The sequence below is a fragment of the Petaurus breviceps genome, unplaced genomic scaffold (genome assembly GCF_028583685.1).
Source record: "Petaurus breviceps papuanus isolate PSGF00001 unplaced genomic scaffold, PetGlider_PUasm1.0 90925, whole genome shotgun sequence".
Taxonomy (NCBI): Eukaryota; Metazoa; Chordata; class Mammalia; order Diprotodontia; family Petauridae; genus Petaurus; species Petaurus breviceps.
This window is the reverse complement of record NW_027187380.1, coordinates 36,458,393-36,485,446: the sequence shown is the minus strand read 5'-3', so window position 1 is coordinate 36,485,446 and position 27,054 is coordinate 36,458,393. Positions and strand designations below refer to the sequence as shown.

At 38.2% G+C, this 27,054-nt stretch overlaps 2 protein-coding genes across 3 annotated transcripts in view; one reads left to right on the top strand and one right to left on the bottom strand.

Annotated features, from left to right (window-relative positions):
* The window catches only part of ZNF18 (zinc finger protein 18), a 42,168-nt gene extending 23,759 nt beyond the window's left edge, over window positions 1-18,409 (top strand). For both annotated transcript variants that reach the window (XM_069076801.1, XM_069076800.1), the window contains 3 exons: window positions 9,143-9,227; window positions 9,685-9,792; window positions 16,837-18,409. In XM_069076801.1, the coding sequence (XP_068932902.1) occupies window positions 9,143-9,227; window positions 9,685-9,792; window positions 16,837-17,627 (984 nt within the window). In that variant the 3' untranslated portion in view covers window positions 17,628-18,409. The remainder of the gene's footprint in view (window positions 1-9,142; window positions 9,228-9,684; window positions 9,793-16,836) is intronic.
* DNAH9 (dynein axonemal heavy chain 9) overlaps window positions 18,277-27,054 on the bottom strand; it is a 531,344-nt gene continuing 522,566 nt past the window's right edge. Inside the window, exons 68-69 of the mRNA XM_069076799.1 lie at window positions 23,194-23,583; window positions 18,277-19,364 (exon numbers count right to left, since the gene is read on the bottom strand). Of these exons, the coding sequence (XP_068932900.1) occupies window positions 19,137-19,364; window positions 23,194-23,583 (618 nt within the window). The 3' untranslated portion in view covers window positions 18,277-19,136. The remainder of the gene's footprint in view (window positions 19,365-23,193; window positions 23,584-27,054) is intronic.

Here is a 27,054-nt window from a genome sequence, read left to right as displayed (position 1 = left end):
TGTTATATCATTGAATGACCATCTCTTTGCCTGGAAGAATATGCTCAGCCTCGCTGGGTATGTGATCCTTGGTTGTAACCCAAGCTCTTTTGCCTTCCGGAAAATTGTATTCCACTGCCTCCGATCTTTCAGTGTAGAGGCTGCCAAATCCTGTGCAATCCTCACTGTGGACCCTTGACATTTGAATTGTTTCTTTCTGGCTGCTTGAAATATTTTCTCTTTTATCTGGTAGTTCTGGAGTTTGGCCACAACATTTTGAGGACTTTTCAGTTTGGGATCTCTTTCAGCAGGTGTCTGGTGGATTCTCTGGATTTCTATTTTACCCTCTGGTTCTAGTATCTCAGGGCAGTTTTCCTGAAGGAAAATGTTGGAGAATGTTGTCCAGCCTCATTTTTTCATCATAATTTTCTGGTAGGCCTATGATTCTCAGATTATCTCTCCTGGATCTGTTTTCCAGGTCAGTTATTTTTTTTTTTGAGGTATTTTACCTCTTTTTCTAATTTTTCATTCTTGTTGTTTTGCTTGACTAATTCTTGGTTCCTCATAGAGTTATTTGTTTTCATTTGGTTAATTCTAGTTTTTAGCAAATCATTTTCCTTGGTTAATTTTTGGAGTTCCTTTTACATATCATACACTTTTCTTTTTAGAGAATTGTTTTCCTCATTATACTGTTTTTCTAATTCTCCTATTTTGCTTTTGAGAGAGTTATTCTTTTTGTCTTCTATCTCTCTCATTTTGTTTTCAAAGTTTCTTTTGATCTCATCTAGGAGAGCCTTCTGTGCTTGGGGCCCATTTCCTGTTGAAGTTTCAACTTTGGGTGTGGAGTCCACATTGTCTCCCTCTGAGGTTGGTTCCTCCCTCTGAGGATAGTAGGACTCCAGAGTCTTTGTCTTTGTAGTCTGCTTTCTACCCATTTTAAGGCAGGGTCCTAGCCATGCCCTTCCTCTAGGATCCCAAGCTTTTACTGTAGAGGGTTTTGCCCTGGGGCAAGAGTTACTATGTTTTCAGGGTCTGAGGGAGGGTTTGGAGCAAGTGAGGTTCTCTCTGTTATCCTAGTCTTTGGAGGTCCTGAAAGGGGCTTTTTTAAAGAATTTCTGGGCTATGAAGTGGTAGCCCCAGGAGTGTTTGCTGTCCAGGACAGAGGCCCCTGTATTTGCTTCTTACCTTGCTCCTTCCAGTTCCAGCCCTTTGGTGATAGGCCTGGTAGTGGACCTTGTGGTTGGTGGGAAGGCTTGCTTTCAGAGTTGATCAGGCCCCTTCCGGCCTCGCCTTCCGAGCCTGCCCCTCAAGAAGCTTCTTAATGAAGGTGAAAGAGGAGGGTGTAAAAACTGTCTTGAAGCTTAACATCAAAAAAATTGATATCACGAGAGCTCTTCCCTTTACTTTTTGGCAGATAGAAGAAGAAGACGACATGGAAGCAATGTCAGATTTTATATTCTTGGACTCAAAAGACCATTGCAGATGACCTCTGCCATGAACTTAAAAGATGCTTGCTTCTTGGGAGGAGAGCTGAAGCAAATCAGGACAGCATATTAAAAAGCAGTGACATCACCTTGCCAACCAAGGTTCATAGAGTCAGAGCTATAGTTTTTCTAGTAGTAATGAATGTATGGTTGTGAGAGTTAGACTATATGGAAAGCTGAGAACTGCAAAATCGATACTTTTGAATTGTAGTGCTGGAGGATACTTTTGAGTGTCCCTTGGACAACAAGGCGATCAAATCAGTCAACACTGAAAGAAATTAATTCAACTATTCACTTCAAGGTCAAATATTTAAGCTGAAGTTTAAATACTTTGACCACATAATAAGAAGACAGGACTCATTAGAAAAGTTCCTAATGTTGGGAAAGATTGAAGACAAAAGGAGAAGGTGATGGCAGAGGATGAAATGGGTAGTGTCATGGAAGCAATGAACATAAGCTTGGACAGATTTTGGGAGAGAGTGGAGGATAGAAGGGCCTGGCATGCTATGGTCCATGGAATCACTAAGAGTAGGAAACAACTAAATGAATGAACAACGGATAAGAAACATGTTTTTTCAGAGGCTTTGTAGTAAGTCATAATTAGTTAAAATGTTAACAAATTTTAACAAAAAGTTAAAATGACAGAGTAGGGGTGGTTTTGTTTTGTTTTAAAGGCCTTTGGAGGCCTTAAGTGGTAAGGAGGAAAGGAGGAAGAAGGGAAAGGAATCAATTCTGCATAATAGAAGTGCATAAGATGAAGATTATTATGTAGCCATGGAGAAATTGGTTAGGGAATAGGAGTTTATCATGGTATCTGGTATGCAAAATATTGCAGACTAGTCTGTTATTAGTTTCTGCCAGGTTACTTTTCAGAGTCCAGGGATTTTTAAATCACTTTTTCTAGCTCTATAAGATTTTGTTTTGGGAATTTGATCTCTCCGGTTCTCTGGATGTCTCTGGTTGTCTTTGGTTCTATGGGAGTTCTGTTTTCTCTGATGGTGCCTCATTCTTGGAGTGCTCTTCCTTTTCCACTCTAACTACTGACCTCCCTAGCTTCTTTAAATTTCAATTAATTTAATTTAAATCTCTTTAAATCTCCCTTAATTGTAGTGCCTTCTCTCTGTTAATTGTTTCCTGTTTAACTATATGTAAATCGATCCATATGCAGGTGTTTCCCTCATTAGATTGCAAGGTTTTTGAAGTTGCAGACAATGTTTTGTCTTTTTGTATCCTTGGTGCTTAGTAGGTGCATGCATATTGATCCGTTGATTGCCATACTGAATTTAAAGTGTTTAATAAAATAAAGTATTTAATAAAATTTATAGATCTGTAGGTGAATTTCAGAAGATATACTCATAAATATTTTATGATTCTTGTAGTTATTTTAAATGGAATGTCTCTTTTTAATCCTTGCTGCTTTTTATGGTTATAGGGATGCTGATTATGTGAATTTTTCATCTGTCTTGTAACTTTTTTGGAAGTTATTTGTTTTTCATTTGACTTCTTGGGATTCTCTAAGTACACCACCTGCAAAAGGCAACAATTTTGCTTTTTCTTTGAATATGTGTATTCCCTAAGTTTCTTTTTTTTTCTTTTATTTCTATAGCTAGCATATCTGTCACTATATTAAATAGTTGTGGCAATAATGGGCATCTTTGCTTTATACCTGATCTTATTGGAAATTCCTCTAGCTTTAGTCCATTGTAAATAATCTTTACTCTTGGATTTTTACAAATATTAGCCATATCAGGGGCAGCTAGGTGGCGCAGTGAATAAAGCGCGGGCCCCCAGAGTCAGGAGGACTTGAGTTTGGTTCCAGCCTTAGGCAAACTAGCTGTGTAACCTTGGGCAAGTTACTTAACCCCAATTGTCCTCCAAAAGGCAAAAAAAAAAAAAATATGTATGTTAGCCATAATGTGAAAGAAAAACCAAAACTCCCCCAAGAAAAGTAAAGTTAAAAAAAAAATACTGTCTGCATTCAGACTCCTGTTCTTTCTCTGGAGGTTGATATAATTTTTTATCATAAGTCTTCATAAATCTTAGATCATTGTATTACTGAGAATAGCCAAGTCATGCACAGGTGATGACTGTACAATATTGTTGTTACTGTGAACAGTGGGTGTAGTGTTCTACTGTTTCTATTCACTTCATTTTGCATCAGTTCATATGAGTCTTTCTTGGTTTTTCTGCGAGCATCCTGCTCATCAATTTTTTTTGGGGGGGAGAATAGTTTTTTATTTTTTCTGATTACATGTAAAGAGAGTTTAAACATTCATTTTTTAATAAAATTTTGAGTTCCAAATTTTTTCTCACTCCTCCCTCCCCAAGATAATAAGCAATCTGATAAAGGTTATATTTCCTTGCTTTTTATTATTTTCCATTTACTTATGTGTATATGTGAGGATATATCCATTTTTCCTCAAACCTACCACCCTACCTCTAGTAGGATGTAAACTCTTTGAGGGCAAAAACTGTTTTATTTTAGTCTTTGTATCCCTAGCTAGATGATGCATTAGATAGAGTACTGGACCTGGAGTCAGGGAGACATGACTTCAAATCAATCTCACACAAATAAGAGATATGTGACCCTGGGCAAGGCACTTAACCTTTGTCTCAGTTTTCTCATCTATAAAATAGGATAAAAATAACACCTAACTCCCAGGATTGTCGTGAGGATAATTTTAGAGTGCTTAGCACATAGTAATTTTATTATTATGGAAGTATGTGATAGTAATGGCAATTAAAGATTCCCCTGTATTGGCTTGGTTTTCAAACTGATTGTGTTAAAACCCAGAGCTTGTTAATCCCACCTGTGGGATGGACTTGTTGATATGAAAAGAAAGTCTTGAACTGGGAGGAGCTGGTGACGTAGATTTGGAGAGACAAGAGAGAGGTGGAAGACCTTTTTGGAAGCAGCACCCACGTGGAGGCAGAGAGAGAGACTGAGAAGGATTGCTGGGGCCATTTTGAATCGCCCTGGACTTTTGAGACCTGCCCCCTGAGCTGCCAAGGACCGAGGAGACATGGCTGTTTTGCTGGTACTTTGTCTGTCTGTTTTGATGTTGTTTTGCCAGATTTATCCACTGGTGAAAGACAGTCCTGTTGTTGAAGAAGTCCTGGAACTTGGCTTTTGGCTAAGAAGCCCTGAGACTGTCCTGCGGACAGAGAGTGAATACTGTCCACTGGTGAAGGACAGTGCTGTTGTTGTAGGGGTCTGGAGACTGTCCTGCAGACAGAATGAATACTGTCCACTGGTGAAGGACAGTGCTGTTGTTGCAGGGGTCTGGAGACTGTCCTGTAGACAGAGTGAATACTGTCCACTGGTGAAGGACAGTGCTGTTGTTGCAGGGCCTGGGAACCTTTCTGTTGGTTCAGAAGCCCTGAAGAAGGATTTTCTGGTTGTATGTTTACAGAAATCCTGGGAGAGGGTTTTGCTAATGTTTTCAGGGGTTCTAGGACTGTTCTACAGACAGAGGATGAATTGATGAAGGGACTGGCAATGTATCTTGTGGCCTTGCTGAGCCTTGTCTCCCCAGGAACTAAGATTGCTGAGAACTTGCCTCCTGTCAAGATGAAGAAAAGACCTCCATTTGGGTATTAGGAGCTGTGCTTAAACTTGATGTAATTCTGGGGTAGATTCAATTGTGATCCAGGGGTGGGGAACTTTTGACCTTTTTGTGTTCTATGGTTGAGCAAATGAATGTATTTTACTTATGTTTGGAAACTAATCTCCATTTGAGAAGAGGGGCTTTGTGGTGGACTAAATGAAGGTATAGCCTAGGGGTGGAGAAGTATTTAGACCAGGGACTTTGTAATTGATTGAATGATTGGAAGGTCCTGGGGTGGGGTAGTACTTGGAGATTATTTAATCACACTTAGTAAATGCTGTATTTTGAATGATGTCATGTTTTGACCTTCTCTGTTCTTGGTTTGTCACTGAATAAAATGGAGAGCACCTATGCTGGCATTTTGAACCTTGGGAAGTTGCCTTTCCTTGGAATTACATTACAAAGTATTATTAGAATTATACAGTACAAAATCTTTGAGCTTAAAGCTTCTAAGAGGCAAAAGTACAGAGTAATTCCACTTACGGGACACAACATAGTGTTGTTTTTATTATTATTAATACTATTATGTAATATGTTGATTTGATTACAGTGGGAAAAAACACTTCAACTAAAACATGTACTAAGCTCTTAAGTGGCAGTGTGGCATAATAGAAAAATGCATTAAATTTAAAGTAAAAAGACTGGGGTTCAAAATTCTAACTTTTCTCTTTGTTATTTTTGACTATGATCAACTTACCTCTCTTGGCCTTATTGTCCTTGAGGTAGTTTGACTAGGTCAAGAGTTCTTTTTTTTTTTTTTTTAAAGCAATCGGGGTTAAGTAACTTGCTCAAGGTTACAAGGCCAGTTATTTCTGGGTGTGGTGCTAAGTATTTGAGCCTGGATTTGATCCCCAGGTCATCCTGACACTGGAGCCGGTGCTCTTACTCACTGAGCCACCTGGCCGCCCCTAAGGTCAAGAGTTCTTAACATCTTTTGAACTATGGACCCCTTTGGCACTTTGGTGAAATCTATGGATGTTTTCTCAGAATGTTTTTTTAAAGTATTTTAAAAATACAAGTACATACATGTATGTATGTATGTATATAAATATATTCACACACACACATATATATATATATATATATATAGGATTTCAGAGGTAATGAATTATATTGAAACTGTTATAAATATATTTTTTAAAAGATTGTAGATCTAGATTAAGAGCCTCTCAAATGGGTGGTCTCTAAGGTCCTTTTCCTCCTCTAAATTTTATGGTCCAGTGATAGTACCACCAAGTTTTGGTGAAGATACAAGGTTTGGATAAGATGTAAACTTCCTTTATGAAATATAAAACATTGATACTTTTGTACTGTAGTAAATTAGATAATGAGATAAATTCCATAGTAGGACTTAGTTTTCAGGGGTAGAATTAAAACTTATAGGGAAGCATTCCAGCAATTTATAGAAGAACCTGGTAAAAACTCCATTTATACTTCATTACTTAAATAATGTGATTCCCTTGGTGTGGATACTCACTCCACACATGCAGGTTGTGACTCCTCTATGCTTTGGCCAAAAGCTTCCCCACCACATAGGTCATCTGGAAGAAACTTTATATTTAGTCATGAGATGAAGGATATATAGTCTGTAACCAACTCACATTTGAAACTTTCTAAGGAATCAGCCCAGGCTGATCAGGCCTGCAAAGAGTTTTCACAGGCCTAGGCTTCAAGACCTTTGGGATAAGCAAAAAGCTGTGAGGCATCATCCAAGTATGCTTATTCTGAAAAACAGGTAGAAAATGACTTTGTTATAATATCCTAAAAAGCCCTCAAGGGGGAGCTATTTCCACATTTGTCTTCAGAATCAGACTACTCCATGAACAAGATATTGGGTATTTCCTCAGTTGAGGGTGAAGAAGAGGCAATCTTGTCCCAATTTAGTTTCTAATTTTCTTTAAGATATTAGATTGAAACATACTTTGTTTTCTGCCACTCTTTTTGGAGTTTGGTTTCACATTTTATGTACTTTCTTATTTTTCTCTTTCCCAATGCATTCCAACCTCTTAATACTCTGTGTTCTGAATTTTCCTGCAGTCAATAGATGAGATGCTATATGAAACTTGAATAGTATACTCTTTTTTTATTTGATTTTCTTCTTTTTTAAAATTAAATTAAATATAGTTTTTTTTAATTAAGAATAGTATACTCTTTCATAAAATACTTATAGAGTGGAAGGGAGGGGACCAAGTGATACTGTAGTTTTCTTGAGGTGAAACGTGATGTGATATCAATACAATCTGCCATCTTTTATTCTCAGCCCTGTGAGTGGGAAGCTGGTGGTATGAAATACTAAAGGGTAAAGGAAGAGGTAACTCCTCTTCATTTGTATCACTGACAGATTTACAGAATTTTGGAGTTGCCACAGGTCATGTGTTCAGTTACAGACAGTTTCCACTTGACATAAGTACATAAGGAGGGAACCAGCACATTGTTCAAGGACAAATGGGATTTGGGAACAGAGAAGTTAGAGCAGGAGTAGGGACGTGCAGGGGATGAACCATCTAGTTTATTTCCTGGCATTTCAGAGATTGCAGTAAAAGGGTTGGGTAGCTTTAGAGTGAGAGGTGGGGGGCACGGTTTTAGGTTGAGGCACTCAACCCCATGAGGAACATGAGAAAAAAAGAATGGTTAATGGGAGAAGTGGGGAGTTCAGCATCACTGAGTTGGGCTGGGTATGGCTGGATGTAAAAATAATTAAGTGTTGTGGAATGAGTTCAAGTAGGTTATCTTGTCTGTAGGGATAGAGCCTTGGGTGGAATTGTCCCTGGGGTATCAGGTAGTTATGTTTGGGGGCAGTGAGGTAGTGTGTAGGGTGCCAGGGTTTGTGGAGCTCTAGGTGGCTTGAGAGGGTGCCTGGAGTATCATGGGAGGAGGCTGAATGACTGAGTTGCTTGTGTTCCTTCTCATGTAGTTTCTGGGAAGTTGCCTTCTTGCTGAGGAGTCTGAGATTTCAGCCTAAGGATGGATAAAAGCTGGATAAAATAAGTCATTTCTATAACGCTTACATATAATTTCTTCCAAAATAATTGTTTGAGATAGTTAATACAAAGAATCAAACCCATTTTAGAGATTCTTAAGTAGTTAATCTTGGGTAAAGATGGTCAAACAGCTGGTAAGTGTTGGAGTTAAGGGACTTGGATTTGGTCCAGTGTACTTTGCATTATGCCATATTATCCTTAGTCAAATAGACATTATCTTTTTTTTTTTTTTTTTGCAGGGAGAAGGTAGGGCAGGTGGGGTTAAGTGACTTGCCCAAGGTCACACAGCTAGTTTTTGTGTTAAGTGTATGAGGCCAGATTTGAACTCAAGTCTTCTTGACTCCAGGGCTGGTGCTCCATTCACTGCGCCATCTAGCCACCCCTAGACATTATCTTTAAGTTAGGTAATGGCTTTTGTCTGGAATCTGCAGATCTCATATTGCTAGGAAAAATTCTTCTGGAAGCCCACAGACTTCCCACCATTTAGGAGTAGAAATGATTTGAAGTATACTCCAGAAATATTTAGTGTGGAGTATGTGGCTTCCCTCTCCCCTTGGGGAGGTTTGTCTCTTTCTACTACAGTATCAACTCTATTCTCAGATGTTGAGTTTCCACTCTTCAAAAGCCAGGAATAGTGAGTGGAGGCATTCTATACTTTTGGAGAGAGATTAGGAAGTCAGAAAGAATGTAGTAAAGAAGCAGTAGATTTTCCAGGGGCTTACTATCTACAATGCACAATAAAGTCCTAAGTAGATGCAATTTAAAAAATAAATTTGAAAAGTAGACCCAAAACTTCCTAGTAGGAGCTTATCATGGACAGATATAATGTGTTCCTCATTGTTTTAGGTATTGGATTAGAGGCAAGGTTTGTAGGTCTTAGTGTGTGTCAGGTAGTGAAAAGCATGGTGCACCTAGAGTTAGGAGGACTAGGTTTGAATGCTGACTCTACCCCTAATTGTGTGACTGTGAGTAAAAAGCACACAGGGCTGAGAACAATTTTTAAATATTAAGGCATTATAAAAATGTGAGCTACTCTTTAGAAACTACTTAAAAAAAACCCTTTTCTTCCTTCATACATGTTTGTTGCTAGGAGCAATGGCAATGCCTGAATCACACTCAGAAAGAGCTTTACTTGGATGCCATGCTGGAAGATGATGGGAAAGTGGTTTCACAAGGTAAAAATTTGGAGCAATACAATTCTGGAGGTGAGATTGTCCTCACTGGGGCAAATGGTTCAAAAACTATCATGTGACTTGCTTCAAAGTGAGCAAAGTAGATAGAAATAAGCAACTTTGTGCTCACTTAGAGCTGTTTATAGGTCCCGTTTGAAGTTATTTAGATGGACGATCAGTTGAAACCCAGCCATCTGGAGTAGTTATGGTAGATTCTAGGCACTGAGTGCTACTAAGTGACAGGCAGAAATAGTAAATAAGGGCTAATCTTATTATATTAATCCTTGCATAGCCTTCTTGATTGTGTCTGAATTTGCTTGACTTCCCATTGGTCCCATTTCTTACATTGGGTACCTAATAGAATAGGTCTCTCCTCTTAAAAAATCCTTCAAATATTTAAAGACATTGATTGTTTCTTCCTTACCCCACCCAAATTTATCTCTATCCTTCCTTGTCTCAGGAATTCCCATTTCTAAATCAAACCCAACTAACCTGGTAGATGGAAGGGAAGAGCCTGATGGATTACATTCTCATGTGGATGAAGTGATACCAAGATTCATTTACATAGGTGAGTGATACTTCACCCCTTCCCTAGCCATTTTTGTCTCTCCTTTCCACTCTCTTCTTACCCTAATATTGAGAAGAATTAGAGTTTTGTTGTTATCTTTCTTATTTGGGTTTATAGATAATAGTCTTCCTTGAGAGTGACCTTTTTTTTTTCTTTTAGCCCTAGGGAAATCTTTGCCTCCAGGCCTAGAAACTGATATTGCACTTGAGTTATTCTTTCTATGTTTTGAATCATCAGAAGGCATAAACTACTTTTTAAAAAAATATATATACAGTACTGTTCTGGTGGTTTTTTTTTTAGTAGGACTTAGTTAGCTAATAAAAACAGGTAAAATTTCCTTACAGTGGTTTCTATTGTGACTTTTTTCCTGGCATGACGATCCATGGTAACAGTTGAGGTCTAGGAGTGTTGGGAACCCTGAAATTCAAGCTTTCTTTCAGAGACAAGGTTTATTAAAACACTGGTTGGGGTGGGTGAGAGTTTAAGAATTGAGCATATGTGACACTTTTTGACAAGAAGGCCAGATTGAATCTGATTTAAAGGGAGGCAAGATGGACCTTATATATATGTTATACCCAGAAAACGCGAGTGAGACCCAAGTAACAATTTAGAATTGGATCCTTTATTTTATGCCATGTTGGCTGATCAGGCCACAAATGGCGGGCTGAGGAGGCATGACCCCTATATCCTGGGTCGTACAGCAGAGATCTCAGGTAAAGTCTCAGCTTTTAAAAGGACACCACAAGACCAACAGTTAGGTATTATGTAAGCAGAAAGTGGCAGAAGCCAAAAACAGTGATTGGTCAGTACACACCTTGAAAATTCCCACCAGCCTGATTCCAGGTCTCCCTGACCTGGAAGCCCGCCCACCTCCATTCAGGAGAGCTGACTGGGTAAGGGTGGAGCTAAACCCAGCAGTCTGCTCACTTCTGTGAGGGAGAGCTGGCTGAGGTTGGGGGAAGGGAAAGAATGGGGCCAGGCACCACATATACAGAAAAACTGTGGGGAGTTGTGGATGTGATCAAGATGTGACCAGTAGCTTTGGGGTGACTGGAAGGTAACGAGGAATCCTGGGTGAGAAGTTGCCTGAGGCCATCCAGACAGAGGCTTGGGCTAGGTTAGAGGCAAGGAGAATTAGAGGTTTGGGTATAAGGCCAATTGATGGGATTACTGGAATGGGTTGATGCCTCACTGAGTGTGAGAAAGTTCAAGGAAAGTTCAGGTGGGGATTCCCTGGGCCCTGTACCCTGCTGGTAACTATTCTAAAGAAATTGAATTGAGAAGTAGCTGAATCCTTGGTTTTGTGGAAAGACCATTGGACTTGGGTTACAAGACTAGCTTTTTTGTTTGTTTGTTTTGGAGGTGGGAAAGCAAGGCAAACTAGTTAGTGTCAAGTGTCTGTGGCTGGATTTGAACTCTGGTCCTCCTGGCCTGTGCTCTAATTACTGTGCCACCTACTTGCCCCTGGACACTAGTTTTAAATTTCTGAATACAATACTTTGTAGTATTACAATAATCCTGGACAATCACTTAACCACTCTGAGCCTTGTTTTCTTTCTCTTAAAATGCAATTAAAATTTTGTACCATCTAAGTCAGGGTTATAAGTTAAGTGCTTTGTAGATTATTGTGCAACATTGTTGTCAACTAGCAATCTGCCTTATGTCTCTTCACTCCTCTTCATTTACCTCAAATGTTTTAGCTCTCTAAAATATTTCATAAACTTCTAAACTACCTAGCAAAAGAAAGTATATATGCAAATTTAGGATTCTGAAAGATGAAAGACCTGGGGCTGGGGTGTGTGAGAATCATGATCATTCTAAACAAACAAACAAATACTCCTTGTGAAGCCAGGAAAGTTCTCATTTTATTTTAGCCAATTATTCTACATTCCTAGTGAATGGATCCCTCCTGAATGGAGAGGACTTTTGCTCAGACAAATGCCAGTCTTTTTATACTGTTTCCAATTCAAATTTCCCCTCTTCTCATTTGGCTAGACACAACTTCCTGAAAGGTCCATGTTATATCTCCCTCAAACAGCTCATTAAGCATTTGTACAAACTTCTAACCTTTTACCTGATAAGAAGCCTGGTTCTGCTCTCTGATTAGAACCAGTCATCTCTGACTTAGATTCTGTTATCACTCACAGCTGGAAGGAGTAATTTTAATCCTGTGGAAATGGAATTCTTCCAATTGTTTCCCACAATTCCCCCTCTATTCTTTTATTCAAATTTTGTTTCCACATCTTGAATACTCCCTTACTCTCTTTCTCATGGATTCTTCCCCTTATCCATCTCCACTTTAAGTAGGAAGGGGGGGAGAGAGACCAATCAAGGCATTGACAAATCAAAGGGTCAGTCCCCCAATAAACACAGATATAGAGACCCAAAGGAAAACAACAGTGATCAGTTGTCAAACTTTTAAGATTCAGAAGTCTCCTCATAGAGCTGTCTGGTGGGGGAACATCATCCAGTGAAGCCTTCTGATACTTGTTCCAGCCATCTTCAGTAAAGCATCTCAGCATCATTTTGTCACCTTCCTGTAGAATCTTCCCTTTTATTACGTCCATTCTCCTACAAACTGCTATCCTTATAAAATCAAAATTGAAACCTTGGCCAATTGTCCATTATTTATTCCCCATCAGGAGGATGAGGTTCCCCCAAGGAATTAATAACAGGCTAGTACATACATAAATACATTGAGTAATCAATTTTAACATAGTACATATTAAGTTATAAAACAATTCCAACTTCTGGTCATGTTATGCTTCTTTTAAAGCATTTACAAAATAAACCACATGCCATTCTTCTTTTAACATTAACTAATTGTAACAAAACTGAGACAAGTTAACTAAGTAACAGAATAATATTCTCACAAGCCTTTGACCTAATTGTCTCCATACTATTACTAAGAATTAAAGGATCCTAACTTATGCAGGAATATATACTAGTAACAGATGGCAAGGCTAAATAGTTGTTGTTTGGACTGAAATATTAAGCCTAATAGCTTAATCTTAGACTTCTTTTTTTTGTTTTGCTTTTTGGAGGGGGGCAGGCAGGGCAGTTGGGGTTAAGTGACTTGCCCAAGTCAGTGTCAAGTGTATGAGGCTGCATTTGAACTCAGGTCCTCCTGACTCCAGGGTTGGTGCTGTATTCACTGCGCCACCTAGCTGCCCCTTAGACTTCTTAACCTCAGATGTTCCTGTACCAACTTATTATTTAATAGATTTGGTATTATACTCACAACATTTTTGATTATAGAAATTTGTCATTAAGCTGAAAAGTGAGGGCCTGATTAGATAAAGTATTCACACTCAATATCACATACATCTTACAGCCAGACTCAGGAATAGTTAGGTGGTAAACATTTCTTTTCAAAGTAACACAATGGGGAAATTGAACCAGAAGGATCCCATCCCAGGCTGAGGCCAGGATTGTCCTTTCAGCTTTTTCTCCCTGAGGAAAAAAAATCTGTAACAGTCACATTCTCTCTGAATAGCTACTGGCGCCTCCCCACATGGTGGGTTATTGATCTTATAGTTACTGTTATAGTCTCAGAAGCTTTTACATCAGATGACAAGTTTCACCATCAAAACTTTACCAGGCCTCATCTTAGGTTTTAAATTTGTGCTAAGACAAGTTCTTTTTCCTGGGACTCAGGGACCTGGGCAAATTTACAAAACAGTGGGAACTGACATGGACCCCAGGGAGGGGCTGATCCTGGCACCCCTGCTTGCCGGCCCCCATACATATAGGAGAACTGTTCTGAGTGAACAGAATGGATCAGGATAAATATTTTCACAATAAACTTCAAGTGACATAAAATGCATTTTCAGATCACATAAAATTATCAATAAAAGAAAGGGCTTTCTTACCCTAAGTGCAGATGCTGACTAGCAGGCTCCTTTAACTGTGGTTTCTCCCCCTACTTCCTTTTCTCAGAGCTGTTGCTGTGCTCTGACATACCTTCTTGACTAGGGAGGATAGAGTAGGAGAAGGAATGAGGAGATTGCTTTCCCCATCCTGGGTCACAAAATTTTCCTTGTCTCCCTTATCTTGTGTCTCCTGCCCTGTCATCCATCTTTCTCATCCTGTCCCTAATTTTTCCTCATAAAACCTCTGAAACTGAAATAGCTCCACTATTCTGAAACCTTTGTGTAAGCATAACTCTCTAAATATGGGAATCTCACCTAGCCTTCTCATCTGTTAATCCATTCCTGTCCACCACAAATACTTGTGTATGTGTGTATGTACATGTCCTTTTACACATACTATGCCAATTTCATTTGGTAACATTAAGTTGTTCAGTACTTGCCTTCCCAATTCTTCATGTATTAGTTCCTTCCCTTCTCTGTTTATCATTCCCCTTTCATACCAAAATTTCTAAATGTATAAATTAACCTCATAAGCATATTTGGAAAATTCACAGTAAGTTTGGGTCTAATTGTCATCAGTATCAAGTTACTGCAACAAATTAGTTTGCAAATAGAAATTTAGTAGGCCTTCAAAAAATCACACCAAAGATCTTAATAAAATATTTCTTAATGAAAGTATTTCCCTTCTTCAAAAACACCTTATAATTTATCCTAATATTAACTAACACACAATTCCTAAATTCTTTGGCCTCTTCCACATAATTGAAAAAAACTTACAAAATGAGATTTCACAAGGTCTTTTCTTCACATAATTACCAAGTTTCCTTTCACAAGCATATTTTTGTAAATACTTGATTTATGCAATTAAATAAATAGCTTAGTTAACAATTTTACAAATTTCATAAATGATAGCAAAACAATCTTAACTGAAACTTCCTTTTAAACAAAGACAAACTTGGAAGCTTATGTTTTCTGACAGTACAATTCTTAAGAACATTTAGATAAGGGAAATTGCCTTTTAAACAATATAGCTGATTATATAACTGTTTACAATGCCCTAAACATTATTATGTATTTAAAACAGCTCATTATCATTTTAGGTGAATGCATTTCATCACCCTAACCCACCATATACATTTTCATAATAGCCAAGATTTCAGATGGAAAATCTGCTGTCATAGCAAACATCAGTAGTATAAACTACTTGTTTATAACCAAATTTAACAGTTTCAAATTATCAAATTTTTAATCACATCCCTTTAAAAAACAATTCATATGCAACAAAATTCAGATTTAAAAATTGCTTTAACACCATTTCTACCTCACATTTTACAATCAAAGATAACTTTAGAAATACAATACAATTTAGAAATACAGTAATCTAGAAATTACTGATCTTACTACTTTTGGTATTTAAAACCCATTTAATAATAATGTTATGTGTAACATATGCCAGTCTTTATGTGAAGGCTTTACAATCATTCCAAATAATGATATGCAAACAATTCATTTACGTATATATTATATATTTTTCAAGTCCAATACTTCTGGTCTTTTAAAAGGAAATATCCACAGATTTATATATTCCCCCCAAAAGACACGTGGCTATATATTTCTGGCACTGAATAACCCCTCTTCCACTTCCTTAAAAAAAAAAAAAAGCTGAAGTCCTATCTCCTTTCTGATATTTCAGATAAAAAGAAAAAACATTTTAGGCATTTTAACTCCTTACTCCCATTCTTCTGAGAGGTTTGCAAAAAGTTTTAATCAGATTATCTGTACCATTGTCAGTATCAATATTAAATTCAATAAAAGCCTCCCATAGATACATCCTGGAAGGCTGATAGACATAATCCCTTCTAACTTTCTATAAATTTGTTGGTTATCAGATCAGACTACAAAATTTCACTTTCCAGCCCCTGACCTAGCACTCAACTTAAGAATGGGTGAGGGGGTGGCTAGGTGGTGGAGTGAGTAGAGCACCGACCCTGGAGTCAGGAGGACCTGAGTTCAAATCCGGCCTCAGACACTTAAAACAAAAAAAAAACTAGCTGTGTGACCTTGGGCAAGTCACTTAACCCCAACTGCCCTCCAAAAAAGCAAAAAAAAAAAAAAAAGAATGGGGGAATGTGGGTGCTTGTTGGGGGGGGAATGTGAGTGTGGGTGCTTGCCTGGGACATGTCTTTCTCTTCATGGGCACAAAACACTTTTTTTCCACTTTGCATTCCACTTACCACAGAGAGGTATTACCATTGTAATTCTTCTAAATTATGAATGTGACTTCTATAAATTAGTTATCCTAAAATTCTGTTAGCAGTCCTAAGAATCTAATGGGATTTTGCCTGCCTTGTGGTTATTATTAGATAAATGCTTCTTATTAGCAAAATGAATTTTAAGGAAAATTGATCATTTTTTGGATTGATTTTAAACAGCATGACTTGAAAGAATATCTGAAGAGATGACTCATTTTTCTGTGGGTCTGTGTCATTTTTAAGGGGAAATAAGAGAAAAAAACAAATTTAAGAGACCCTTCCCATTTAATATAGAAGCGTAAAATAATAAAAAGGGTAAAATTTAGGGAATACATGTCATCATAATGAAATAATAGAGAAAATTTAGCATAGTTATCAAAATCCAACTTCAGATGGAAGTATCTACCCATACTTCCTCTTACACTACCACATACATACATGCATAATACCATATTGACCTGAATATAGGCCACATTTTTTCTCTAAAATCTGGCTGGTATTAAACCTGGGTGTTGCCTATTTTTTTTTTTGCCTATTTTCATATTTTTATTAAATGCTTCTCTTCCTTGTTTTCAGAATATGTATTGGTTCACCCCTGAGTGCCTACATAGAAAACCCTCTTTGAATCTAATTGAGCTTGATAGCTCAGCTTCTTCTGAAAGCTGAATCCATACATATTTGTTACCAGAGTAAATACAATGGTAAATTTAATATAGTCATTCCATAAGAAGCAGTAGGAAGGTCATATGCTTTGGTGAAACTAATATTTAGTGAATAATTATGTACATAATACACCTCCTGCCTTCCCACTTAATACTGAAACCACCTAGGACTTTCTTCATGATAGTCCTGATATGGCTTGGAAAATCAGGCTTATTATGTTTATTGAATGATCTATGTTCTTATCTTCCTTCTTTCAGGAGACAGGAGGGAGAATGACAAAGAGAATCTTTACTTGGAAAATACAAGGGGCCAGGAATCTCAAAAGATCTCTTGCCAGAAATGGCAAGCTTCAGAAAAGGTACCTTCACAGTTCCCCTTGAATGAATTCATTGAGGATGATCCAAGAAGCTCTGGGGTAAGAAAAGATTTTATTGTCCAGGAGAATCCTCAGGATAGAGTAAAGGCAGGGAAAAGCCTTCCTCAGGAAAGGAGTTTAGAGAAACTCCTAGGTCAACATTTGTCTAGTCCACTGGAACAAGACTCCTCATGGAGAGAGAAGAATGAGGTCTGCCAGAAAGGCCAGCTACGAACCCTTGCAGGACAGAAGTGTAATGCTACAGATAGATGTATGGATTGTGGGAAAAGCTTTGCTCGGAAATCTCATCTTGTCATCCACCAAAAAATTCACACTGGAGAGAGACACTATCTGTGTTCCACCTGTGGAAAGAGCTTCAGTCGGAGCTCAGACCTTAGAAAACATCAAAGAATCCACACAGGGGAGAAACCCTATAAATGTGATTATTGTGGCAAAGGCTTTGGTGATTTCTCAGGATTACGCCATCATCGAAGAACCCATACAGGAGAGAAACCATACAAATGTTCTATCTGTGGGAAAAGTTTTATTCAGAGGTCAAACTTCAAGAGACATCAGAGAGTTCACACAGGAGAGAAACCTTTTAAATGCTCTTGCTGTGGGAAATGCTTCAGTTGGAGCTCAAGTCTTGATAAACATCAAAGATCCCACACAGGAGAAAAGTCTTTTAAATAATTTAAGAGATACTAGGTATCAGTAGAGAAATCCCATTTCCAGTCAATTAAAAAAATTCCTTAGCATAGAAATACTTCAGAAGGAATTATACCCATTAATGGATATTCTTATTCTTGGAAATAATTTCCTTCTGATTGGATTAAAGGGAAGGGGCTAAAATCTGTTTTATCAGCCTAAACATGGATAATATGGCTCAAGACTATGGGCCTCATCCCCCAACCTCATCTCCCTGTGTTGCTTCTTACGTTTACTTGAATCTGTCAAGTCACACAATTAACCAAGATCATTTTATGTAGGTTCAGCTATACCACCTTACACCCTCATTCTTTCTGTCCCATTTTTCTGAGATGGAAGGAGTGGTGGTAGCACACAGAGGGCCATCTTCAGGTACATAGGTACCTGAAGTACATAGGTACCTACAAACTGTCATGTGGAGTTCAAAGTGGTTAAAGGGTGTCTAGGTGTTCTGCTTCACCAAGATTAAAGGTTAGAAAAGTTGAAGAGATACAGGGGCTTAGGAATTCCTTATATTCAAATGGGAGTAGATGCTTTAGGATAAGGAAAAAATTGTCCATGAATGGAGAATGAGGTAAGGAACTAGGCATCAGATAGTGCGGAGGGAGCAAGTAAATACAATCAGTTCAACAGAATTTATAGAAGATTTGAAAAACTCTTTAAGTAGTTTTTGGTAGGGAAGTAAGAGGTGAAAAAAATTTTTTTTTCCATCCTACTTTAAGTAGTAAATCCATAAGGAAAACTGCTCTTTTACAGGCTGGTCTCCCAGTCAAAAGATGGTTTTTTTCTCTTTGTTTAATTTTGTTTCTCCGGTTTAATTATGAGCATAGGGATAAATTTTTTTTTTACTTGCCTTGTATCCCCTATAACACCAACAACAGTGCCTGCTCAATAAACAACTCATTGTTGGTCTCTTTTGGTCTCACTGTATTCATTTATATTATTGCTAGTCTCAAAGTCTGGGGACGATACAGTCAATTAAGAAGTTAGTAAATTGCATCATGTTGGAAGTCGTGCTCTCCCTTCCACCCCTTTGGTGAATTTAGGGAGGTCCTCAGGGATTCTAGAATGCTAATATAATAGGTAATGGGCATAAATTATCATTATTTGCAATGAGAAAGACAATTAATTTGCTTCTAGGTTTATTCTCATTACCTACTCCAGAAATCTCTAAGGAGTTCAAGGAGTAGAGAGTAAGATGAGAGTAATGGTGTTCCAGAGACAATGTTTTGAGTATTGAGTGTGGGTGATGGTCTGAAGCCATATTCTTCTGACCTTTAGGGGTATCTGTCAGATACCAGGACAGTGTCAGCTGGGGAAATGCTTTCACTTTAGCAAGTGAAGCCACAAATTCAATCCTTTGATCCATTTTAAACACCTGCTTTCCTTTCTCACCTTAGCCTATGGCCAAAGCAAGTGCACAGTCAGCATAGTCTATTCCCTTATGAAATTTCTAGCACAGGCCTCATTGCTTTCAAGAATTTCTGGCAGAAACTAAACCTGCAAAAGCAAGGCCACACCAGCTAGTACCCATTTGGATGTGGCTTCTTTGGTTTTCAGACCAAATGTCCAAACATAAGTGGGTCCCCGCTGACGTGTCTTGTATACTGGACAGGGATAGGTATTTCTGTTGTCTTGCTTGTCCACAGGGACAGCTCTGATGAATATCACGGGCATGGAAGGAGTCAGATCCTTCAGCCTAGCCTCTGTAATGATTCCAGCCTGTGAAGAAGAGAGCATAAAGATAGCCATGAAACTAATCCATCCCAATGTCTACCAGAGCCACCAAGGGAAAGATTGTAAGAAGGTATATCTTATCTGTCAATTTTACCTCCCCAACATCCATCCATTCCTTTATGCCTACTGTTGCTACTCAAATACTGGTCCTTATTACTTTTTCACTAGATCAGGGGTGGTCAATCTATGGCCTTTATGTCATATGTGTTCACTTGTTTTGCTTTTATGTGGACTGGGAACCAAGAATGTTTGTTTTGTTTTGTTTTACGGTTTTAGTTTTTCCTTACATCAAGCCTAAATTTGCTTCATTTCAGTTTCCATCCTTTACTCCTGGTTCTGCTCTCTGGGGCCAAAGTGCACAATTCTAATCCCTTTTCCACACAGCCTTTTAAGTACTTATAAGAGACCTGTTGGCCTTCTTAATCCATATCTTCTTCAGGCTAAACATTCCTAGTTCCTTGAGTCCTTGCTCAGAAAAGTCACACAGCTAGATAATCCCTTTTGGTTTGGTGAACCAAACTACATGTTTTTTATGCTTCTACACGTGAATGTTTTTTAAAAATATTGCCCTGGTTCTTAGAGAACCTTTTGTGCAGAATAACAGATTAGGTCAGTGATTTAAGGAAGCACTCTAATGTGACTCTAAAGATTCTTTTGCTAGGTTATAGCTCATTGTTCTTCATCCTATAAATATTTCCTCCTGTTATGAAGGGAAAGGGGCCTCTGAGCAAAGCAAATTCTTTGAGAAGCTGATAAGGGTGGGTGAATAAGGCAAAGCCTAAGTGAGATGTTCATCATAATGAAGGTGGCCTAAACAGTGATCCCATTTCTTCTGAAAGAAGAGGGCGAGTAGAACTAGAACTCTGGTGAATAACTTCATGTGGTGGGAAAGCATTCAGTAGCACATTGTTGCTAGAAAGAAAAGCATACATTAATAGCATTTCTATAATATTCTTATTAGAAAATGGAACAACCACATTTGGCCTCACCACATCAGTATCCAGTATGTTTTATGAGTAAGGGAAAATGGCACTTAAAAGTATTGGGAACAGTGACTGAATCTGACATTGAGGAAAGATACAATTTAAAAACCACTTGGATTGTTTTTCAAGCATCTCAAAGAGGAGAAGATTCTGCCTTCCTCAATGGGAAAGATCATGGGTAATTTTCCTTCCCAAAAATTGATCAAGAAGACATCAATTACTGACCTATGCTCCTACTTTATCATCTTTATAAGATCTTTTTAACAATGGTCTAGAATATCTTTGATAAAAATAGAAGGTAACAGTGAGGCTCTCACAGACTATAGCAGAACACATCTTCATAGTCATACTCTTGGTTAAGAAATAGAATAAAAGATACTTCCAATTAGAAAAAAAGCATGATATAACAAAAAGGCACTTCAACAAGGTGGGCCTCATGTTCAGTCATTCAGTTAAGTCTGACTCTTTGTGACCTTATTAATTATACTGTCCATGGTATTTTCTTGGCAAAGATAACAGTTTGCCATTTCCTTCAGTGGATTAAGGCAAACGAGTTAAGTGACTTGCCCACATCCCCACAGATAGTAAGGCCTAGTGCTTTATCCATTTCGCCACCTGGCTGCCTAGGCCCCATGCATATGTTAAAATTATACAAGATTCCTGATAGATGCAACTACAAAGATGATTTTTGTTTAATGATTAGTATCAAGCAGGCACAAAACATGCTTAGCACAGGTAGTTGGTTTATGTTATGAAGGATATTCTGCACAAAGTCCAAATGGAAGATTAATTTCCTACAGCTGGTAAAATAAGGGCCTCTATTGCTGTTTGTGGACAATATTGCTTTGATAGCACCAAGTCCTAGGATGTCCTAGGGTCTTTTCAGTGAGATTCATGGCCACTCAGGATGAGCTGATCATATAGGAAAAAGCAAATGAATGAAAACCTATATTGCTAAGATGGTGACATACATTTGAATGAACAGCCTCTCAAGTTAGTCCCATTACTACATGTCTTAGGAACTAAAAAAAACAAACAAAGCAGCCAGCTCTACCCAAAATAGTATAGGTAGAAGAGTGGGCAAGATTGAAATGTGAAATGCTTTCAGTGAGTCCAAACTGCTCACCGATGCAAGAAGATCCACCAATATTATCCTACTGACAATATGGCTGCATAGCATGGAGCATGGATTTTCCAAGAGTCCCTTTTAGATTGTCTGCCATTTTCAGTAGAAAAATGCATAGTGATTTGACTATTTGTAGGCTATCTAACATTTTATCAGTGACATCTTGTGTTTAAGAAAAGGTACAAAAGATGTCAAAAAAGATGAGTTTGATATATGGTGATAAAGATAGCAGTAGCTACAGGATATTGATAATCAAAGTAGTAAGATCCAGAAGGAAGCCTTTAGCATAGTGGGTAGACCCTCTGGAGAATTTATTGAATGATATGGCTAAGAATTGCCCAGAGTGAGAGGACAGATGGATTGTGATTTGCACTGGTGGATGCAGTTCCCTATTGAAATAGCATATCTGATTCCATCCTCTTCCTGGGTCTACTTAATCCTCACTCCTTTCTACTTGCTCCATCCACTGTGCCCCAGTTGTGATCAAACTCCCCATAGCACCCAACCTTTCCTCAAACACTCCTTTCTATATCTTGACAAAACAGAAATCTGACTTCCTATATTTCTCCCCCCCCCCAACCCTGTCTAATGGAAATGATTCCTCTCATTGTTTCTAATGCATTTGGTAATGAGTACTTTCTTTGCTTTAGACCTTTGCTTTATTATTGTCAACCAACTTCTGATTCCCACAACTACTTAGAACATCTTTACCCATGCTTTTCATTCAGTCTATTCAGGATAGATGGTATAGGGGAAAGAACACAATATTTGGTGATGGAGAATGTGTTTGAGTGTTGATTCTGTCATTTATTACCTGGGCAAATCACAGTCTGGGACACAATTTCTTTAGGTCTAATTCCTTATACCCTAAAACAGGAGACTCATAATCAGAATGGGATATAGCTCTTATTTTTAATTGGGATCTGATTGCAAACAACACTCTGTCCCTAAATTTATGTTCCTATGGCCTCTTTTCTCCATTATGTACCCAACTAGCAAGGTACGATCAGCTTTACTGCTTTCTACAATCCTATTGTGTTGTCCTTTAATACCTGTAGCCCCCATAATAAGGATTCTCTCTTGGGCCATGTTTTTTATGAAATAAAAAGATGCATTTTGATTTGGCTTACTCCAGCCACAGTTAAATTTTTTTGGGTGGGGCGGCCAGGTAGCACAGCGAGTAAGAGCACCGGTTCCAGTGTTGAGAAGACCTGGAGATAGAATCCCGGGCTCAGACACTTAGCACCCACCCAGGAACACCTGGCCGTGTAACCTTGAGCAAGTTACTTAACCCCAATTGCTTAGGGGCAGCCAGGTGGCTCAGCGAGTAAGAGCACCGGCTCCAGTGTTGGGATGACCTGGATCAAATCCAGGCTCAGATACTCCGCACCACACCCAGAAATAACTGGCCGTGTAACCTTGAGCAAGTTACTTAACCCCGATTGCTTTAAAAAAAAAATTATATAGAGCAGCACAAAATGTAATGTGGACTGTCCTAAAGTCTGGAAATATCTACCTTCAATCACAGTAGTGGATCTTGTTTGAGAAGGTACTGCTATAAAGTCTTGTCTGCCTTAGATAAGAAGGTTGAGATTGGCAAATCAGAGTGATCTATTGTGAATATTTCTGATTATTTTGCTTCATTTGAAGACATCTGAACCTCAAATGCCTGTCATAAATTTTGATTAAAATCCCTAATTATTACCTGTGCATCCCAGCAGGCTCCTTCCATGAAGAGACCATGAATGTAGGCCCCTTCTCGAGGTGGACTACTGAAATCTTCCCGGCTCTTCTTAGTCACTTCACACTGCAGGGCCATCTTATCCAGTGGCCACTCATTCTTATGAGCCATAGATTGCATGATGGCTGTCAAGAATGACTGGGGATTAAAAAAGCCTGCTAGCCAGACAGCAGAGGGCAATGCAAAATCCCCCATCCATCTCTCCAGCTCTTTGATTCGGTTGAGCAGGTCTACAAACCAACTTGCCAGGCCTGATGTTGATGGGTATGCCTTCTTGGTCCATGACTCTGGTACAGTATCCAGGTACAGAGCACTCTGTAAGCTCTCCATGTTGCTGGTCATGGTGAGCTCACCCTAAGGATAACAGAGCCAGAAAATAGAAAAATGAGAAAGCATAGACAGAAGAAAGACAGTGAGGTAGATTAATGCAGTGATCCTACTGTAAAAAACCTTTGTCTTTGTTCTCAAGAATGTGTCATTTGTCATCACTTAGTAAATTTGGATTTTTGTGGTATGCCCTCTAGAGATTAATTCCCTAATGCCTGCAACTATAGTAGTCAGTATGAATGGTGAATGGTGGTACCTGAAATGGTGCATAGATTTCTCATTCATTGACGAGATTAAAATACATAGATCTACATATAGTTTGTTGTTAAAAAATTTTTAAAGCCATTAAAATAAATTATTTAAATATGTAGGCTCTAAGGTTTATAAAATGCTTTCCTCACAACAACAATGAAGTAGATAGCATGAATATTTTAATTACTATCTGAAAGATAATCTACCACAATGTCTGGCACAAAGATACTTAAAAATGCCTTTTGATTGATTAATAAGGGAAACAGTCTCAGAAAGGTGAGAAGGCTTGTTCACATATCTAGGAAAGGGTAGAGCCAGGGGTCTCATTCCAAGTGCAGCACTCTTTCTCAACATCATCCTACCTAAAATACTTGGTTCATTAATAGCATTCTGACCCAGTTTACTTTCTCTCTGCATTGATTTAAGCAGTCTCCCTTCAGGATCAAATAAGACTCAGTTCAGACTTAAAAGTCATTCTTTTTCTGCAGTCAAGAAGCAAAATACCCCCTCAACTTTTGTAGTAACACTTATTCTTTACTGTAGGTGTTTTCAAGCAACTTAGGTAGTGAAAGTCCTCAAAAGGCAGGGCCCGTTGGGCACGTTGACAATCCTAATGATCCAACTTTCCAAAATGTGGATTTTTAGGTCATCTCTAATTTACCTCTCCCAATTGATCACTTTCATGAAGTTTTACATCTAGACTTAGCTAAAAAGTGCTGGCAGCTTCCTTAAGAGGGGCAAACAACTTCCTTCCCTAATCCTTCTTACTTTTTCCTTTGAACCTTGAAGTACAAGTTACTCAAGGGCATGGCTGAATTATTTGGCTAACTATTAAGTTGTAAATATCACTATTCCTGTTTAGGGATTTGTCTAAGACCAGACTGTGCAAGTAAGTGACAAAGCTAGAACTAGAATCTAGGTCTTTTATTTATTTTTTTGCCTTTTGGAGAGCACTTGGGGTTAAGTAACTTGCCCAAGGTCACACGGCTAGTTTTTTTGTATGGGTGTTAAGTGTTTGAGGCCAGAACTGAACTTGGGTCATCCTGACTCTGGGGCCAGAGCTCTTACTCACTGCGCCACCTAGCTGCCCAGGTCTTTTATTTCTAAGTCCAGTATTTCTAAGTACCTTTTGGGAAGCCAGGTACTTTAAGATTTCATATCTTTTAATTTTTTTGCCTTTTTTTTTTTTTGGAGGGCAACTGGGGTTGTGACTTGCCCAAGGTCACACGGCTAGTTTTTGTGTTAAGTGTCTGAGGCCGGATTTCATTTCATATCTTTTCAATATCTGAACTATCAGACTTAATTGAGACCAATGAGGGAGCATATGAATCTTCCACTAATGTTCTTTAATACCTCATTGTAATGTGGAGTTCCTAAAGGATATGCCAACAGAACACAAATTGATCAGTCCTACCAAGTTTTTTGTATAATTTTTCATCATCAAGGAGGAAGATAGGCTGGATTGACTTTGGGAAATTGCAAAATTCTTTTAATGACCTCAAACTTCCCTTGAAATAATCTTTTTAATACCAATATTCTTTCAGTGTTATATGGATGTGAGATGGGGAATACTATATCCTCCAAAAGAATTGAAAATAATCACCCAAATGGTAAGGCATGGTGGATATGAGCATCTTAAAAACAGAATCACGAAGGAGAAATGGATGAGAAAAAAAGAGAGTCTGTTTGTATGTTGAGAGTGAAAGGTAACTGGTGGATAGCTCATAACTCCAATGGTATTCTTGTGATGTCAGAAAGAAGATCCCACTATAGTGGGTAGACCCACTTATGGTGAACTATTGGAGAATATGGACAAGAATGATGCAAGATGGGCAGAAATGGATGGTTGCAACATGTGTATCACTGGAGAGGGGAATGAGTTAGAAAGTCAAGAAAACCTCAAACCTGAACTATTTCGGTCAAGAATTCTTTGTTTGGCATGATCAAAAGCTGCCCAAGGCTTTTCCTGTGCTGTAGCAGCTAGGCAAAAATTAACAAATGTCAATACTGCACACTGATGTGCTAAACCCTTGCCACAGTGAGAAGCATAGAAGAAAAGGTAGAGCTATCTAGGAATGCTCCAAAGGAGAGGTATAAAATGCTATCATGGAAGAAGTGCCTTGTGAAAAATAGTGAAGACTTCTGGAAAGACATTAGAAGATTACATTAATGCTGGTACAATCAGTAGAAAACTTGAACACCGCATCACCCAATTAAGAGCAACAACAATAATGAAACAAATAGAATAAAAAGATACATTAGAAATTTTGGTAGTTTTAAACAACAATCAAAAGCAAAAACCAAAGGTTAATGGAATATAAGAACACTTTAACATTGATTTAAAGAAAACAAAACAAACTGCCCTATACTATAGAGCCTTGAGAAGCAAATGAATGACAGGAGACAGAGAACTGAATAAGGACAAGGTAGAAAATTTCTTGTTGTTTGTCCTTTGTTCTCAAAGAGGACCATGATATCATGGAGGTGATGCCATGACATGCAGTGAACTGGATTTAAGTGAGACGGCTGTTTATTGAACAACTAGGAAGTCAAACACAATATAAATGGAAGTTGGACCAAATGTTAAACAGAAACCCTGCGTAGCAAATGAATGATAAATGGTTAGGTCAAGGGAAATGACAACTTCTTAGTGTTTCTGAAAAATTAGAAAGGCTTGCATAAGATTAATAATTGACTTAAATGTTTGAGAGTGGTACATGAATTACTTGCAGATCACTCCACTAGCTTCCCCTCTGGTGCAAGCCTGATTCTATCTTTCTTTACAGAAGGCATCATGTTCGTTATCAAAACATGAGAATATCAATAGCCTCTTGAAATTTACTTTATACATATCATTATCTGTATTGTTCTAAAATGTATAAACATACACACAAAAACACACTAAGTCAAAAGGGTATTCCAGGCTTGAAAAGAATAACCATCAATTAAACAATTATTCAGCAACCCATCTGGAAGAGTCATAATATTTGCAGAGCCTTCACTGACTAAAGCAAAGCTTTTGACTCAGTCCTACAGTCATGGCTTAGTCAGTCATTTACTACAAATATACAAAATGGACCCAAGAATAGTGAGAACGCTAGAGTATTTAATGTCTGCACGGAAACTGTCTATTTGAAAGATAACACCAGCTCAATAATATCAAGAACATTGGAAATAAAATGTGGCATCTTCTAGGCAGACAGTTTAAGATTGATAAGGTTCTTGTTCAGTTGTTTTAAGTCATAT